Source organism: Mus pahari, chromosome 1 (genome assembly GCF_900095145.1).
Source record: "Mus pahari chromosome 1, PAHARI_EIJ_v1.1, whole genome shotgun sequence".
Taxonomy (NCBI): Eukaryota; Metazoa; Chordata; class Mammalia; order Rodentia; family Muridae; genus Mus; species Mus pahari.
The window spans coordinates 29,800,933-29,817,187 of record NC_034590.1 but is presented as its reverse complement, the minus strand read 5'-3'; the positions used below and the strand labels follow the sequence as shown (position 1 = coordinate 29,817,187).

General features: G+C 39.5%; 1 protein-coding gene across 2 annotated transcripts in view; it reads right to left on the bottom strand.

Moving 5' to 3' along the window:
* Positions 1–812: 812 nt before the first annotated feature.
* The window catches only part of Gabrb3 (gamma-aminobutyric acid type A receptor beta3 subunit), a 239,435-nt gene continuing 223,992 nt past the window's right edge, over positions 813–16,255 (bottom strand). For both annotated transcript variants that reach the window (XM_021197353.1, XM_021197343.2), the window contains exons 8-9: positions 13,279–13,523; positions 813–5,201 (exon numbers count right to left, since the gene is read on the bottom strand). In XM_021197353.1, coding sequence (XP_021053012.1) covers positions 4,860–5,201; positions 13,279–13,523 — 587 coding nt within the window. In that variant the 3' untranslated portion in view covers positions 813–4,859. The remainder of the gene's footprint in view (positions 5,202–13,278; positions 13,524–16,255) is intronic.

Here is a 16,255-nt window from a genome sequence, read left to right as displayed (position 1 = left end):
ACTTGCTGAGCTGATCAGCCCCACCTTGCTAAGAGCATTATGAGACCCTTGGGATCCTCTGGAACAGTACATGGCTCTCAGTAACCCGTCTGCATGGAAATGTCCATAGTCTGCATGCATTCGTTCATTTGCTCGCTCAGTTGTTCATTCCATGATATCATCTCACTTTCACACTAGAAAGGCAACAAGAGATTGTTCCATAGCTTTTAATATAAAAATGTGTAGTCCCTAAAACACTAGAGTAGACTATATCTGTATGGTTAGTTGTTCTCTGAAGTTCCAAGCTAAAATTGTGACCTTTTTTTTTTCTTTAGTACTAGGAAGTGAACCTAGATCCTCACATAAAATTACATAAATTGTGGTTTATTTTTTCCTTTTTAAAAAGAAACAGTTTGGGGCTGGAGAGATGGCTCAGTGGTTAAGAGCACTGACTGCTCTTCTGAAGGTCCTGAGTTCAAATCCCAGCAACCACATGGTGGCTCACAACCATCCGTAATGAGACCTGATGCCCTCTTCTGGTGTGTCTGAAGACAGCTACAGTGTACTTAGATATAATAATAAATAAATCTTAAAAAAAAAAAAAAAATGTGTGTATGGGCCGGGCAGTGGTAGCACATGCCTTTAAAAAAAAAATAATAATAATAAAAAGAAACAGTTTAACTGTTCTCTTAAGCCATCAGTTTGGGGCTCCAAATTCATTTTCCTTTCACACAACCTAAATGGACATGTGTTAGTTAAACAAGGTTGGATTAAAACAATGACAGTATTCATTAACAGATAGAAAGGAAGAGAAAAAAAAATCAGTCTTCACATTTATCAGTTAGTCCTTTTTTAATAAATTTGAATTCATTCAACAAGTTTCATATTGTATCTGTCACTCAATTTTGCTGTTTTTTTTTTTCATGTCAAATAATACCAAAAAATTACATCAATGTGCTTAAGCAAAACCGGGTTTAAGTTTATCTTTACAATGAAATGAAATCGACGGGAATATCAATCAGGACAGCAACCGCCTATTCCTACGAGAACAATCCTGTACTTACCTTGAACACATCTACTGACTTGGGAAGTAGAAAAATGAGTCACGAATGACATGTTTGTGGGCCGTCCCTAGGAGAGGTATGGTGCATGAGCCACTCTGGGAGGTCACTTACAAGGTGAGGGGAATTTAGTCATTCAGGAAAACATGGCACCTTTCAATGCAGTAGAAGAGGTAATCAGTCCAAGGCACACTCGCCAGTGTCCTGGGAAATTTACTCCACCAGGTCAGTTCTTTGCCCGAAGAGTCAATGTTACTCTGATGGAAAGTTCACACTGACATGGAAGTCAGAGTTCATTCCAAAAGTAACAAAATATTTTACCATTGGTTCAGTTGGCTTACAGAAAATGGCCAGAAATATGAACTCTTTTTTTTTTTTTTAGGTGAAGGTTAAATATGAATTATAGTAGGCTTATGCTTTTAAGCACGGAGATTCAACAATGGACACATCTTTTCAGAATGTGTTTCCGTGGTTCAAACACCTACAGCTACAATGTACCTGACCCCTCTGAGATGGTCTCATTGGTGAAATTGTCAACTCCAGGTTTCAAAACAAGAGAACTGCTTTTGATGGGAACAACCGGAAGATGTCCCCGTGTTGGCATCAAAACACACAATACTGCAGATGGACATGTCACTTAAAGCCTAGTGGGAACATTATCATGATATACTTTTTTAGTTCATCTGAGATTCAGGGGCAGTGAGGGGGTCATGGCATCGGCAGCACAACCCCTCAACCGTCCTGAGATTGGTGAGCAGGAGTGACTTTCGTTTTAAAGATAATTCCACTCTGGTGAGTCTTTTCTCTGCTGGGACTGATGGAGGAGGGCTATTGAACTGTCACAGACATATCTGGAAATGACTAATAAAGGGCCGGCATCAAGGCGTCAACACCATGAGCCCTCTGCGAAGCATTTCATTTTGGAAAGACAGTACTATTGAGAAAACTAATGGTTTATTGAATTGGTAAGAAGTTAAAATTTTCGGTTCTTAAGAGCTCTGGGCATGGGTAACAGCCACCTCCCATCAGAGGTCCTGGTGGAATCCCTCTGCACCCTCACTTTCTGGCTCAAATGGCTGCTGTAAAGTAACTAGAGGCTGCTTTCCTAGATAGGGATCAGAACGCACTCTTCTGCTAACACAGCCAGATTTCTCTTCTCAATACTTCTCCTAGCTTTAAAAAATAGAGAAGCCATAAAATAAGTTATTAGAAGAAAAATATTTTTCTTCTGAAATGGAATAAAGCAAACACATACCCAAGGATCTTAGAAAGGATTTTTTTTTTACAGAATACATGTATGTATTTGTATATGTGTGTGTATATGTATGTATGTATGTGTGTGTGTAATTACAAATACTACTTAGAGTCTAGCTACTATGGTAACTTCATTGCAGTGTCTATAAAGTTGTGGATCCCAGTCTTGGTGCCAAATGCATATAAAAAGCTCAACAGCTATTATGACTACACCATGCAAATTTTTATCCAGAGATTCCCCAGGAGTGCACTGCTGCTCTTCTGAGCCCTGTGGGGTCTCTGCCTTGATATGTGGGTATCTCAACTATGCATCAAAAAATCTCTGAGTCACTTCCCCAGAAAAAAGTCACAGTTCTGAGTATAATAAATTATCAGGCAATGACTGTTTCTGCCACACTGCTTGCATTTTGGAGTTCCTTGCCTATATGTGGCACTTACAACTTGAGTTACAGGATACAGAGAGAGATACCTGAAGTATTGAAAGGAATAAGGTCTTTGCAAACATTTGTATTCTTTTAACATGTTACAATGATAAGGCCACTTACAGAATTTTTTTTTTAAATCTGTTTAACTTTTTGTCTCCTCCCACTGTTACCCATGGGAAAAAAAAATTTCCAGAGAAAAGCCAAATGGCAAAATTCACAGGCTCATCTCCAGATAGAAAATAAAACAAAGGAGCAGTGATTTAAAGAAAACTTAGCAGATAAGAATGGGGGAGGCAAAGGGTAGAAAAATCAGTAACTGTTCCTCACAAGGATTTTGTGGATTTAGGTTTTATTTAATATTAGGTTTGAACAGTCAGACTCCCACGTATTAGAGATTGCAATGGCCACTGAAAAATCAAGTAGTGTCAGTCCATGGTGTCAGTCCACGCCACATGCCTCCTGGGGAGGGTGGTGGTGCTGCCTGCCTATGTGGAAAAACGATGGCGCCAGACTTGAAGGTGCCACATGTGTGGGATTTGGGGGTTATTAATTTAGCAGTTCTTTACCACTTGTTGTTTTTTATCCTGTCTTCCAAATGCTTCGCTGTGACACCCGTTTACATAACTGCAGTCGGTTTATGGATGCCTGTGATAGAAATAGTTTACAAAAAATATATCATCTTTGTTTTTCTTTAGAAAGAGCTCATCTAAATAGTAAGTTAAGGTTGCATCTATGAAACCGGTGCACCTTGTCTTGTTTCTACGAGCTTTAAAAGTCCAAATCCTGATGAGGCTGTGGATGAGAAGGAACCAAAAGAGACTATTTGTGTCAGGTTGCTCTCCTTGCCTCAGAAACGGTCATGGGCTGTTGTGTGATCGTGTATACTGGAAGTGTTCCTGCAGAATCCTAGTCAGTCTAGGAGGAGTTGGGTGTGCTTATGAGATATGTCAGTACAGAAATAAAGGCTGTGAAGAGGTTTCTTAAGTTTCCAAAAGTGAACAGTAGAAACATTTTTAGATTCAATCTAATTTCTAGATAACAGAAAATAGTTACATCACAGAATGAAAAATATGACGTTGCATGCTGCCATGATAGCAAGCAGAAGAAAAAAAATCTTGGTAATATATGTAGGTATGCATATTATGCAAATATATTTATATTAACATACAATGTTATAAGAATGGTAACATAACTGCAAGGGGGAACCACTCTACATGGTTTTACCTTAGAGTAACAAAGAACCTGAGACGTCTATGCTTCCAGTTAAATAGCAGACCTAGAAATCTGGATGAGATGTGGAGCACACTTCTAGTGATTGAACATCATTATCAAAATGTGCCACTGTGTTCCCACATGACAGTTAAGCTGGACCCACTTAATGTTAACAAAAATCTCCCATGTATATGGGAGGATGGAGTACTTAAAACGGGACACCGTTTACTCCCAGTGAGTTTTTAAAAGATGAATATTCAGACACGAGCGTAGGAGCTACCTACCAGTAAGAGTCAGGTAAGTGTACTGCCAGTGACTCATCTCATATGCCAACCCACTACAGAAAAACACACCAGATGAAACAAGCCCATCACAGAGAAGCCAACAAGCCTAGGTTGCAAACTGAGAGGGTATGAGGTGTAACACTACGGCTGTGGGAGTTCCCAAAGATTAACTAAGAATTCCTTTTGGATTTTTAAGCGAAAATATCTAACATGATAATAAAAGACACACTTTGGGATGACTGTGTTTCACGCCCTCATTCTTGAGGCATAATATTTAGATACTTGTCCCTTTCAATTAAAAAAGAAAGAAAAAGCCATTACTTTCTTTAATATGCATCCTGTGTTAAATTGTCCATAGTTGCAAAATGTATGGTATGTATGCGTATTTGTTTTATGTACACAGATACTCTTATCTGTGTACTTGAACATATACACATACATTCTCATATACACGTGTATTTTATATATATGCTGAGAAAGTTCACATATATATATACAATTGTGTGTGTGTGTCCGTGTGTGTGTGTGTGTGTGTGTGTGTGTGTGTTTGTGTATGTGTATGTGTACTGGTATAAAAACTTGACAGGCAGGGTAATATTTCACTCAGTGTTAAATGAAGTCTTTGAAAAATCAAGTACAGTCACTCAGTTAACATAATACAGCCAGTAAACTAAGTTGAAGAGAGAAAAGGTGAATGGAAACACGATCCGGGACCATCTGTCTATGGCATTCACATCGGTTAGATCAGGGATTTTGATTTTGAGCTGTGAAGACCTCCTCCGTAGATGGGTCTTCTTGTGCGGGATGCTTCTGTCTCCCATGTACCGCCCATGCCCTTCCTTGGGCATGCTCTGTTTCCTATACTGGATTCCTGAGTTGTCAAAGGATATTGCTGAATTCCTGGTGTCACCAACGCTGCCTGCAACCTCATTCATTTCATTGTGAACATCCATCGGTGCTAATAGGATATTCCCGTGAGCATCCACCTAATGGGAAGAAAATGTATACTCTTAGGAAGCTGAAATGCCTATCAAATTTTAATATGAAAGACCTGGACAGAATGATGCTACACAATCATGAAACATAGGTTATGAGAATCTGCATGTCAATTCCGTGCCTCATTTTATAGGAAAAATACTATTTTGGAAATTTAACTGCAGCTTTCAGAGTGCATTTCCTTTATCTGAAAGTTCTTATAGAGAAAGGAAAGGCAGCTTTACCAAATTGATATTTCACATTACAGAATCCCTACTGAAGAGAAAACTGAAGTGTGAATCCCTTACAGAATTTTACTTCTCTGTGAGTGATTGCTTATAATTGTGCATTGAATGGAAATCATATGGTACTCTCTGCCTTGTCTGCACTTCAACCCATATCATCTAGATTTGGCAATGGCACAATACCTGTGTCACTCAATCTCTCTTCCCAGTCACATGAGTATTGAATCACAAGACATCTCAACAGAAATGTAGTTGAGCACATGAAAGACTGTTGCGACAGAAGGCCTCAGGCATATAACTTTCATTGGGTTGCATTGTTAGGATTCCTCCATTTTTTTTTTTTTTAAACCATGCCCTGATGTTAATTTCTTACTTCACCTACTGATAACTTAAATTTTGTCTTAGGCATGAACTGTTAAACTGGCAGAGCACATGTAACATTTGCTGCCAGCTCTGGTTTCAAGTAGACCCAGGGTTTCCCTAGGAAGTTAGCTTGTTCTACTTTGAATGTTTGCATTGGATCCCTGGCCAACCTCTGCTAAGTATGCATATCCTAGCCTGCTAGCCCTTTTTCTGATGATTTAAATTGCCAGATTACTGTGGGGAAGCACAGGAACAATCATGACAGTGCTCATGGTGACGACTGAGGGAGATTCAGATGTGGGTCTCTGCCTAATGTGGCCCTAGCAGAAGTCCTCTTTTCCAAGAGCCACTTTTAAAGTAGCAAGTCTCTTTTCACAGTGAAGTCAACTTAAAAATAATAAAGTTTTATTCTTTGTTAAATATAGATTCAGACCTTCCATTGCAATGCCATTGATGCATGTGTCTATTGGTTTGTCACAGAATGCTTCAGCATCGTCCCTATGGCTGCAGGACTTGGGGAACCTGGACTGGGGTTCCTGTTAGAGTTGCAGTTGGGATCATACTGTAGTTGCTACAGCCTGGTTCTTTGAGCTCTGCATAATCCCATGTGTATCTATCCTTTTCCTGGAAGGCTGTACCCCTTTTCCATTCTTTCTCCCTGGCCAGCCTTCTCCTGTTAGCACTATATTGTTAGTTGATGGATTTTTCCGTAAACCATTAGTTGTTTTATACAAAGACTTATTGATACGCTAATTTGAGTTTCCAGTTTATAGATGGATATTCCTGTCTCTCACTAAAGGTGTTAAACTGAATGTGAAGGTTGTAAATCAGGCATGGAGGATTCCTGACCCTTATGCAGGAAGAGATAGGGAGCCACATGAAGAAACACTGAGCAGATTAAAGATTAAATTAAATAAGATTAATTTATGATTAAAATCATAGCTACCAACTGCAAAGTGTCTAAGCCTCAGGAAGGGATACATATAGTAGAGGCCACCCAGGCTCCTGCCAGTGAGTTGATCACTCTCTGATTTGAAAATACCTCTCAAGGTCACTTAACTATGTGCTAGTATTGGTCAATTTTCATGTGCCACAGCTTGTGAGCTGGTTACGGGGGGGACTTTGTAGATGTAATTAAGAGTACAGCTCTCAAGATAGTTCATTTTAAATTATTGGGTGGGCATAATATCATCATATATTTTCTCCTAAGTATAGTAGAGAACATTTCTAGCTAGAAGCAGAGGTCAGCAGACAAATATCTAGCCTAAAAGGTCAACTTGCTTTTTGTAGGAATGATCTGCAGGAACAGGTTCATTAAAGAGGGAATAAGGCAGCCCACAGGAGCCACGACTGAACCCAGATGACAGTCAAGCAAATTCTATAACACAAGGAGCTACTTGTCCAGCCACCTGATTGTGCAGTGCTAGCAGAACAACGTAGGTTTCAGTCTGTATGGTGGAGGCAGGCCTATCCTTCCCCTACTCCTCTGGTGCTTTTCACCTAGAAGATGTCTGCTAAAATTGAGCTCTATTTTACTCTGTTAAATTTGTTTTAATTTGCCATAGCAACTCTCAAAAAGAGAGAGAGAGGGGGGGGGAAGAAAGAAAGAAAGAAAGAAAGAAAGAAAGAAAGAAAGAAAGAAAGAAAGAAAGAAAGAAAGAAAGAAGAGAAAAACCCTATAGGATGAGGGAAAATATGAGATGTGCATTCGCTTACCATATAAAAGACCACAGGTGAAAAAAGAGATATTTTTCAGGCCAAAGTATGAAGCACATCAAAGTAAAGCATTTTGTGTAAGGTAAGCTAGCTGCATAAACTCAAGTTTTCAAGATAAGAAATCCAGCTAGTTTCTGATACATGCTCTGCCTGTTGGTGGGTGGAGTGTGTGCTGCTTTTTCTCTGTCATTGTCATGTTTCCACCATATAATGATAATAGTAGAGGACACTTGGTCATGAATGTGAAGATAGATGAGAGCCTGGGCTAAGTGAGGGCTTCTGTTTGTCATGCTAAGAAACTCCAACCCTATGATTTTAGAATAAAATATAAAACATGATCTCTAAGCACACACACAAAAAAATGATGTAGAGCACATGTCACCAGGATCAAGAAGAAAAGCTCAATGTGAGATGTGGCAAGGGAGTCCACCATATAGGTCTCCCTGGCCAATAGCAGTCAGAAAAGAGACACTAAAGGTCAGACAGATGGCCTTTTCCTGCTTTTGTTCTCTGGTGCTTACTGTGCCTGTAGCTGCAGGAGTTCTGTACTTTGTCGATTCTGTTTTGTGTTTGTTTTGTTTTCTATTTTTTGAAGCAGAGTCCCAGTCTAGCCCTGGCTAAGTATCAATTCAGTCTGGAGCATAAAATGGATTCGAACTCATGGTAGTACTTTTTCTTACTTCAGCCTCCTGTGTGCTTGAATTACAGGTTTGAGTCACTAAGCTTGCCTTTTATCTTGGAAGTTGTAACAAATGAGAGAGAGGAGAGACCCCACTTAGACTTGACAGCTGAGAGTTATATCTTAACCTTACAAGGACTGAGAAATCAAGATTGGAAAGGACTTTGTATTTTCTCTCTAAGTTTTCATTTTTCTTTCTATTTTTCCCTGGAATGATCAACAATAAACTCCTTTTAATGACAAGCTGTTTGTCTTCAGAACCAGGAAGACTTCCAGAGACTTCAGACTGAGTTGTTAGTGGTTAATTATTAGTTGTTAATGGTTCCAGCAGGAAGAGATAGTCAAAGTCACAGACGACAGACATGACATGGCTGAAACAGAAGTGAAGAGTAAAGGGCTGTGGCCCTCACTCCCACTGCAGCATCACCATAACAAGGTTCAGCAGTGGGAGAAACTTGGCCACACTAGCTCTACCTAAGAAAGGACACCTTGAACTACCTATGGCTGGGCAGGAAGGAGGTCATGAACAGATGACTGTGTTGATCTTTGCATACAGTTAAAAGCAAGTGTACGGGTCAGAGCCTGTGTCACTTGTGCTGACCTCTCTCCCCAATGCAGCCCACAGTGCTTTATGGTACTAAGCAGTGAGCAGAACAGGGATGAAAGGGCCAATGGCTCACAAAGCATCTTGATTTGGAAGCTGGCTGGGAAGGGACTCGGCCAGATGATCCTGCCATTTAATTTATTTCATTACTTCATTTGACTATAGTGAATTAGGATCATTCTACCTGGTACCTACCTCTCTTTACACCATAAAGATGGTGTACTCAGGCAGCCACATTAAATGTTTAATTTGATTCTTTTTCTATGTTCAACATTTTAAACAGATCTACCTTCATGGTAAGCTGACATTTTAAAAAATCTTTGTTCCTGAAATTGAGCCAGAGAATACCCTAAAGAAAGAGACACTGACTTTTTAAAGTACTAATGTAGAACTTGCTCTTTTTCATAATAATAATTCATCCATTACAGTAGTTACCATCCCAGAAAATTCAAAAATTTCCCTCCATGATAGAAAAGAACACAAACATTAGTAGCTATAATATTATATTCCTTATTGCCTATGTTATTTTTAAAGAGGAAAACAGAGAGATGACGGGCTTGTGGTTCACCACCGTGCCTCACTGGAGACATACACAAGGAGTCTACATCACTTGGGGTCATTCATGGAAATCATAAGTATACATCTGCTTCCCACTAAGGTCATTCATGATCTAAGCTATGAACCATGAAGATGAATGCAGGTATATTCCTTCTCTCAAGCAGTCTAGTATAATAATATAATCTTTTATAAAACAAATTTTAAAACATATTCCTACTTATCAAAAACATGATATGAAAAGTTCCTTTTTGTTTTTCTTTTATCAGAATCAACAGAATTCAAATGAAAAATCATGTGGCAGGGTACATCCTACCAGTCCAACAGGAGCAGATTTACAGTGATAAATGCCACCTGACATGAGCAGCTGCCACAATGGAGTCAGGCTCTAGGTATTTTAGGAGGAGCAAGAAACTAGGTGCAGTCTGAAAGGGGAAATAACTTAGGTGCCCTGCCATTGCATGCACAGAGAATGAGCTGGAAATGGAAAGAACAGCAACAAAAACAGTGGCTTTGACTAAAGCAAGATGTAAACACTGATAGGAAGAAATAAAGAAGACTATGAAGAGGAATATTTGACTCGGGTGTTGAAGAAAGAGAAGATGTAAGTCATGAGGTAAATTAACAGAATAAAGAAAAAGCAGACATGGTGTATGTAGCAATTCAGAATATATGGAGACTAAAGAAGATATAAAAAATAAGATTGATGTTCTCACATATAGGGAAAGATCTGTCAGGTAGCATCCTGTCTTTGCTAGTCCTTTATGGACACAGTTGTGTGTCTGGGAAATGATCTAGTGACAGCAGGAAATCTGTTTCTTTGAACTTCAGTGGAAAGCTTAGTCTGAGAAAGTCATGTTTTCTTAGAAACTTGGCTTGTAGCTTACAAATGAAAGAATAAAACCAGACCAGTTGGTCAATTTCACTTGGTTTCTGTGACTGTTGATGACAAGCCTGTAACTGTCTCGGGGCTCTGCTGAGACAGGACTCAAGAATCAATATAATTTTATACAATTCTATTTCAGACAAGTTGAAGCCCTGTAATGGAAACTCTATCACAAATAATGCTTATTCTGGTATGTAAAAGAACACAAACATGCATTGAATTGCGATCTTAAGTTTAAAATAGCTTGGCTGCTTTGCTTATGGATTTACATGGATCTCACAAGCATGAAGTAATATGCAGAAAATTACTTGCTTTTTTTGTCCAAAAAGCTTTACATGTATTACATTTATTAACTTTTAGAGATTTTTACAATCAATGTTTCTAAGAAAGAGAGTGACCTCTTTCTCTTGTCCTTACCTCTAGAATGTAGGTCTCAGAATAGAAATAAGTGACTAAAGGAGAACTCAGGTTGAAATGCTTTTTACAGAATGACAGGTGGCTTGTAATTTTTAAGTTGTTTCATGATTTATTATTATTTTGAAGGGTCTAGCTCACACTGACTATAAATAGAGCCAATGATTTCATTGTAGGTTTTTCTTCTGCTCTGAACCTAGACAGGTACAGCTATCCAAAATTAAAATCATCTCATCCAGAAAAGATCACATAAGAGTTTTTATTCTCTAGATTATGTCACTAGATTGGCACCAAGTGTATATCTCATTCTTTACTCACTTTCCACATTCTAGTTATGTTAACAATTCTAGTTTCACAAGAACAAGACAAGATTTGCAATTTGCTGGTGACATGAGATCTTCCTTCTTGTTAAGGATAATATTGAATCTGTGAATCTGATTCATTTACAAGAATATGTCTCTGCCTAGCACATTTTAGGTATATGACCAATTGCTGGCAAAACAATTACTGGTGTATTGTGTCATGACATTAAAATACCATGCCAAGTGGTCAGCCTTTCAGATATCACAAGATTTGCAAATGTAATGTGTTCCCCATGACCAAAGGCTTGCTCTTAGGTATAGAGAAAATCCCGTAACAAACAGGAACTATACATAGATGAATTAAGGCTTAGAGACTTACACTGTACCAAGAGGATAAACTGAAAGAATATATAAACATTCTGAACATTTATGTATCATTCGCTAAGCTCCAATATTGTATAACCACTAAGCATATGAGGGACCCACTTGTGGTTTTACAGCAGGGTCAATAATACCTTGGGTCTTATAGTCTTCCAGGGGTTGTTGGCAGCTGACTGCCTGCAATACCTCCAGGAAGCTCTCTGCCTATGGCATATCCCACGGGATAGGCAGCTTTCTTTCTTAGGAAAGACTATAAGAAGCAGGTTCCCTGCAGTAATCAGACAGTTTCCCTGGTAGAGAAAAATGGGGCGGTGGCTCATGACACTGATAACCAGAGTCAAGTGTCATGACTGAGAACTGAAGTGGGACTGTTTCAATGACTGTCACACTCATATCCCTCATTCCAAGCCTGTTCTGTCTGGTATGAGGCGTGTGGCTCTTGTTCTCATGTTCACCCTACATCCCTTTATACAAATGTTTTTAGGAAGTCCATTTCTACTTAAAATTCATCTCTAAATTCTTAAGTGAGGGAGGAATAATTTTTAATGACTAACTGTAAGAAAACCAAATAGAGGTAAAGATGAGAATACTTGATACTTATATGGTGCTTTTAAAATCTAAGAACTTAATGATATTCATATATTTTGAAAATACTACCATATAAAGGCACGACTGAAACTGCTCTGAAAAGAGAAACAAGATTTAAAATTCACTCAGGAGTCAACTTAAAATTTCCTCTACATCTAATTCATATTCTTTCTACATTCTTATAATTTTATTTGTGAATGTTACAGGTTTGAAGTTGTTCTTTTAATTTTGTACTTTACATTCAAAAAGATGTTCCTGAATAATGATGATTTGACTATTTGAAACAGTCTCATTTAGAGAAATGCAAACAAACTGCAGTAGTTAGAAAAATATTAATTGGGAAAGAACACAGTTCATGTATGCATTTGTATATGTGCTTGGCCACAGAGAAAATATGATGTGATTAATTCTAGTTTCCTTAGTAACAGAAAGGCCAAGACATATTGTGTATTCATAGTATGGTATGATCTCCATAGAAACATTAACAGTCTGGCACACAGTAGATTTTCCAGTAAGATATTACAGATAATTTTGTCTATGGAAAACCTATTTCTATTCAGAGATGAACTTCATTTATGTTTTATAGATAAGAAGAGGCCATTTCCACTCACTGACAGGTCTCCATCAATTCATGGACATTTGCCACCCGAGGTTAGGCAGCATTAGGGATCCACATTGGCACAAATGTTCAGGAGAATGAAAAGAGACTTTCAAAGGCTTGAAGAACATGTAAATTTGAAAAGATGGATTTGAACAGCATAACAAAAAAAGAAAGGAAGGAAGTTCGGTCTTTAAACTGGTAGAAATATATCCCTGAGAATTTTAGATGAAAGTGTAATAGAGCACTTCAAAAAATCTTTATATAAACTGTACTATTTCATTAATGTTTCATGATAATAAAATAACACATTTATGAGCAAATGTATGTATCCAAATGCCAAGTCCCCTTGTGACTGGAAGGTGAACATTCCACAGTTGGGCTATGGCTATCTGGTGGAGGGAGAAGCTGTGCTGTGCAGAGACCAAAGCTCAGCAGAACTTCTGAGCCTACAGTGCCTGAGGTGACTGCCTACTGTACTGTCTACCACGGAGGCCAGCTGGATGAGTGAACTGGTAATCTTATAACTAAGAGAATATTGAGTTCTTTTAGAAACTTTTCCCATGTCAGGTAACAGCCCAACATTCCTTATCCTCCTCTGTTTTTCTCAAAGGACAGTGAGAATGGAAGCTGAACTTCTCCATTATCTGCTCCAATGTGAGTTTGATAAGGAACCTGGAGATTGCTCTAGGAACCTGCCTAGCTCCCTGGACTTAGACTCAGCATGGTTGGAGTGTCCAGGCAGTGGAGAGCCTACCCGGTTTATTTCACTCTTAGAACGATCGTTCTTGGCCTTGGCTGTCTTCTCTGCAAGCTTCTTCTGCCTTTGGGGACCTCTTCCAAAGAAAATGTAGTTGACAAAGGCATACTCCAGAAGTGCCAGGAATACAAAGACAAAGCAGCCCATCAGGTACATGTCGATGGCTTTGACGTAGGGAATTTTGGGTAGAGTCTCCCGAAGGTGAGTGTTGATGGTTGTCATGGTGAGCACGGTGGTAATCCCTAAAATGCAAAGGCAGTGTGAGTACCTCAGCCCAGATCACAGTCATGTTCCCACTCCAATGTTCTATAAGACATTAACTGGACTGAATGTCACTGGAAGATCTATGAGTCTTATGGAAACGTATCACACTTTAGAGCAGCTAGTGAGTGTCCCCACTTGGAAAGCAAACCCGCAGAGACCTTAACCAGCCACTCCTATCACACAGTTCAGGGTGTCTAGAGAGAGTGAAAGGCAAGATATCTAGGCCATCTAAGAAGAATGTGCTCCCTTAGCATGTTAGAATGAATGCAAGAATTCCCAGAATGCAACATAAGCACCGAGTGCCTGGCCACAACACACCAGTGGTTTATTTCTGTAAGGATCTGGTCACCAGGTGGCTGTGTGTCCTATTTCAGGTCTTGCTGAGAGAAGAGGTGGAGGGTTTTTTTTATGGATTAATGCGAGACTTAGTTCTAAGCTGAAAGAGGGAGGGCCAAGTCCAGAGAGCAGATTCACTCTAGAACCATTTTCCTCAGGTAGGAAAGAATGCACACAATCTGGGTGGGGTGGCTAGGTTGGATAGAAGCATGAGAATTCTGAGAGTCTCTCAAATTCTGACACCAAGAAGCTCCTCTGTAAGTATTTTGTTGAGTTCTTTACATCGTTCTGCATAGACGGTGTATGTCCGTGTAGGGAAATTGGCTATAGTCCTTAAAGACCACGGGAGCATCATATTTTGCAACCTTACCTTCCACAGCAGGAGATAGAGTTCCTTATATACAGAGATTATAAATTAAGTGATCTGAGGCCACAGTGACCAGAGGGTATGCTGGGTAGAGACATGACACAGGGCTTGTTGAACAGAGAGAGGAAAGTTGTGTTTGGGTCACCAAGTAATAAGTGCCATAGCAAAAACAAGCTTTGAACCTTCCTGAGCCTGTTCTGTTGCAAATGTAAGATATTTGAAGGAAGTGCCCAGTTCTTAAGGTCAGGCTTTTCCTTGAATTCAAGCAACATCCTTGAATGTGGGCAAAAGAGTTCCCTTGCATTCCTGTGTTAGGATTTACTCCCCTAAGAAGGCACTCAAAAGGAAGAGTCTGGCAATGATTGTTTTCAACATCACTAACACACACACACACACACACACACACACACACACACACACACACACACACACACAAAATCAATGATGTGACTGAGGCTAAGAGGCAGCCACAGCAAGGTAAAGTTTCTGGGACAGAGGCAGGGCTGTGGGGGAAGGTTTATATTTTCATTCTCTTGTTTTTTAGCCATTTGGATGCCCTTTTGGTGTCGGAAGCATGTTTGTTCAACCTGTGTTTTCCAGAGCTAACCCTTCCTGGGCTGTGAAGCAATGTCCTCCATAGGGGAATGTAGCAGAGACACAAGGTGAAGACTCCATCTGTACTCTCTCCTGATCCTGACCCTAAGAGACTGCTAACAGCACAGAACATGGAAGAACCAAGAAACTATTTTTATGCATAATTGCAAACCACAGTTGCTTGTGAAACGTTTGGAAATCTCAGATGTCAGAATATTTTAAGACTCCCTTTAACATTACATTCATGTGCACCTGGAGACTTTTAAAAATTTGAATGTGGCAATGGGATAATTACAGTTTACAAATAAATGTGAAAACACCACGCAAAAGCTACAGAATTAGACATTCTCACCATTCTTCAGAAGATTTGCAATGTTCAGCACTAGTGTTTTCCCCCACTCCTAAGAGCACCTATCTGCTCAGCCCTGATGAAAGGATGCCCCCCCTTGGTGGCCTTCCATGATCAGTGGCATCATGTGACTGTACATACAAGTGGGGAAGATGACATAGCAATTCAAAAGTCAAGTGGTAGGGCAAGGTCAGTCTGTTATAATGGCTGCCTTTCGAAAACTATCAGGGTCTCCTCCAATTGAAAAAAAAACAAAACCCAACTTGATAAAATCCTCTGAGGGTGATGGCTGCTTAGGTTCTTTCCTGTACAGCCCCCACTGGCCAGAGGAAAACAGCTGCCTGTAGACCTCTGGAAATAATAGACTTCTATAAATTCCCATTCTTTTCTAACCTTGGCACCTGCCTCTCCAACTTCAAATGCTTGCCGGACTAGCACCATGCGGGAAGGTTCACCAAGACTTGATTTTGGCTTGAAACAGCAGGACATCAAGAGAACCTAAAAGTAAGTTCCTTCCCTATGATCAAGCTGGATTGTCAGGTGTCATTTCTGACAGACTACCTGTTTCCTGTTCTGATATTTTACAAGTAAGCAGGTACAGCGTTTGTAGTAGCTGGCAGACTTCAGAAGGTCACATCCACTGTATGGGTTATCCCTTGCAAGCCCAGATAATTACAGCTCTTTGGTTCTTTCTAATTGCTGTAGCAAGTGCTCGCCAGCAGGGTCACTGTGCCGCCCCTGGCATTTTGGTGTAAATGATCCTTTTCTGGGCTCCGAAAGGGTTCAAGTCATTTTTCATTTCTCTACGTTATTTTGTTCAAAAAGAGAGAACCCCAGAATTACACGTGTATGTAGAATTAATTTCTAGATAAAGTATGCAAATGAGTTCTAGTTGTTATCTGATGCCAGGCTGTACAGAATCTAATTTAAAGTATTATTCTGTCCCAGACAAAAAGAAACAGAGAGAGAGAACCTCAAATTGTGTAAATTAACAACTATGGCATTTGGATCTGCTCCTACAAATTGTCTCTTAATTTTGCAAATGCAAAAAGAAAAAGAAATCA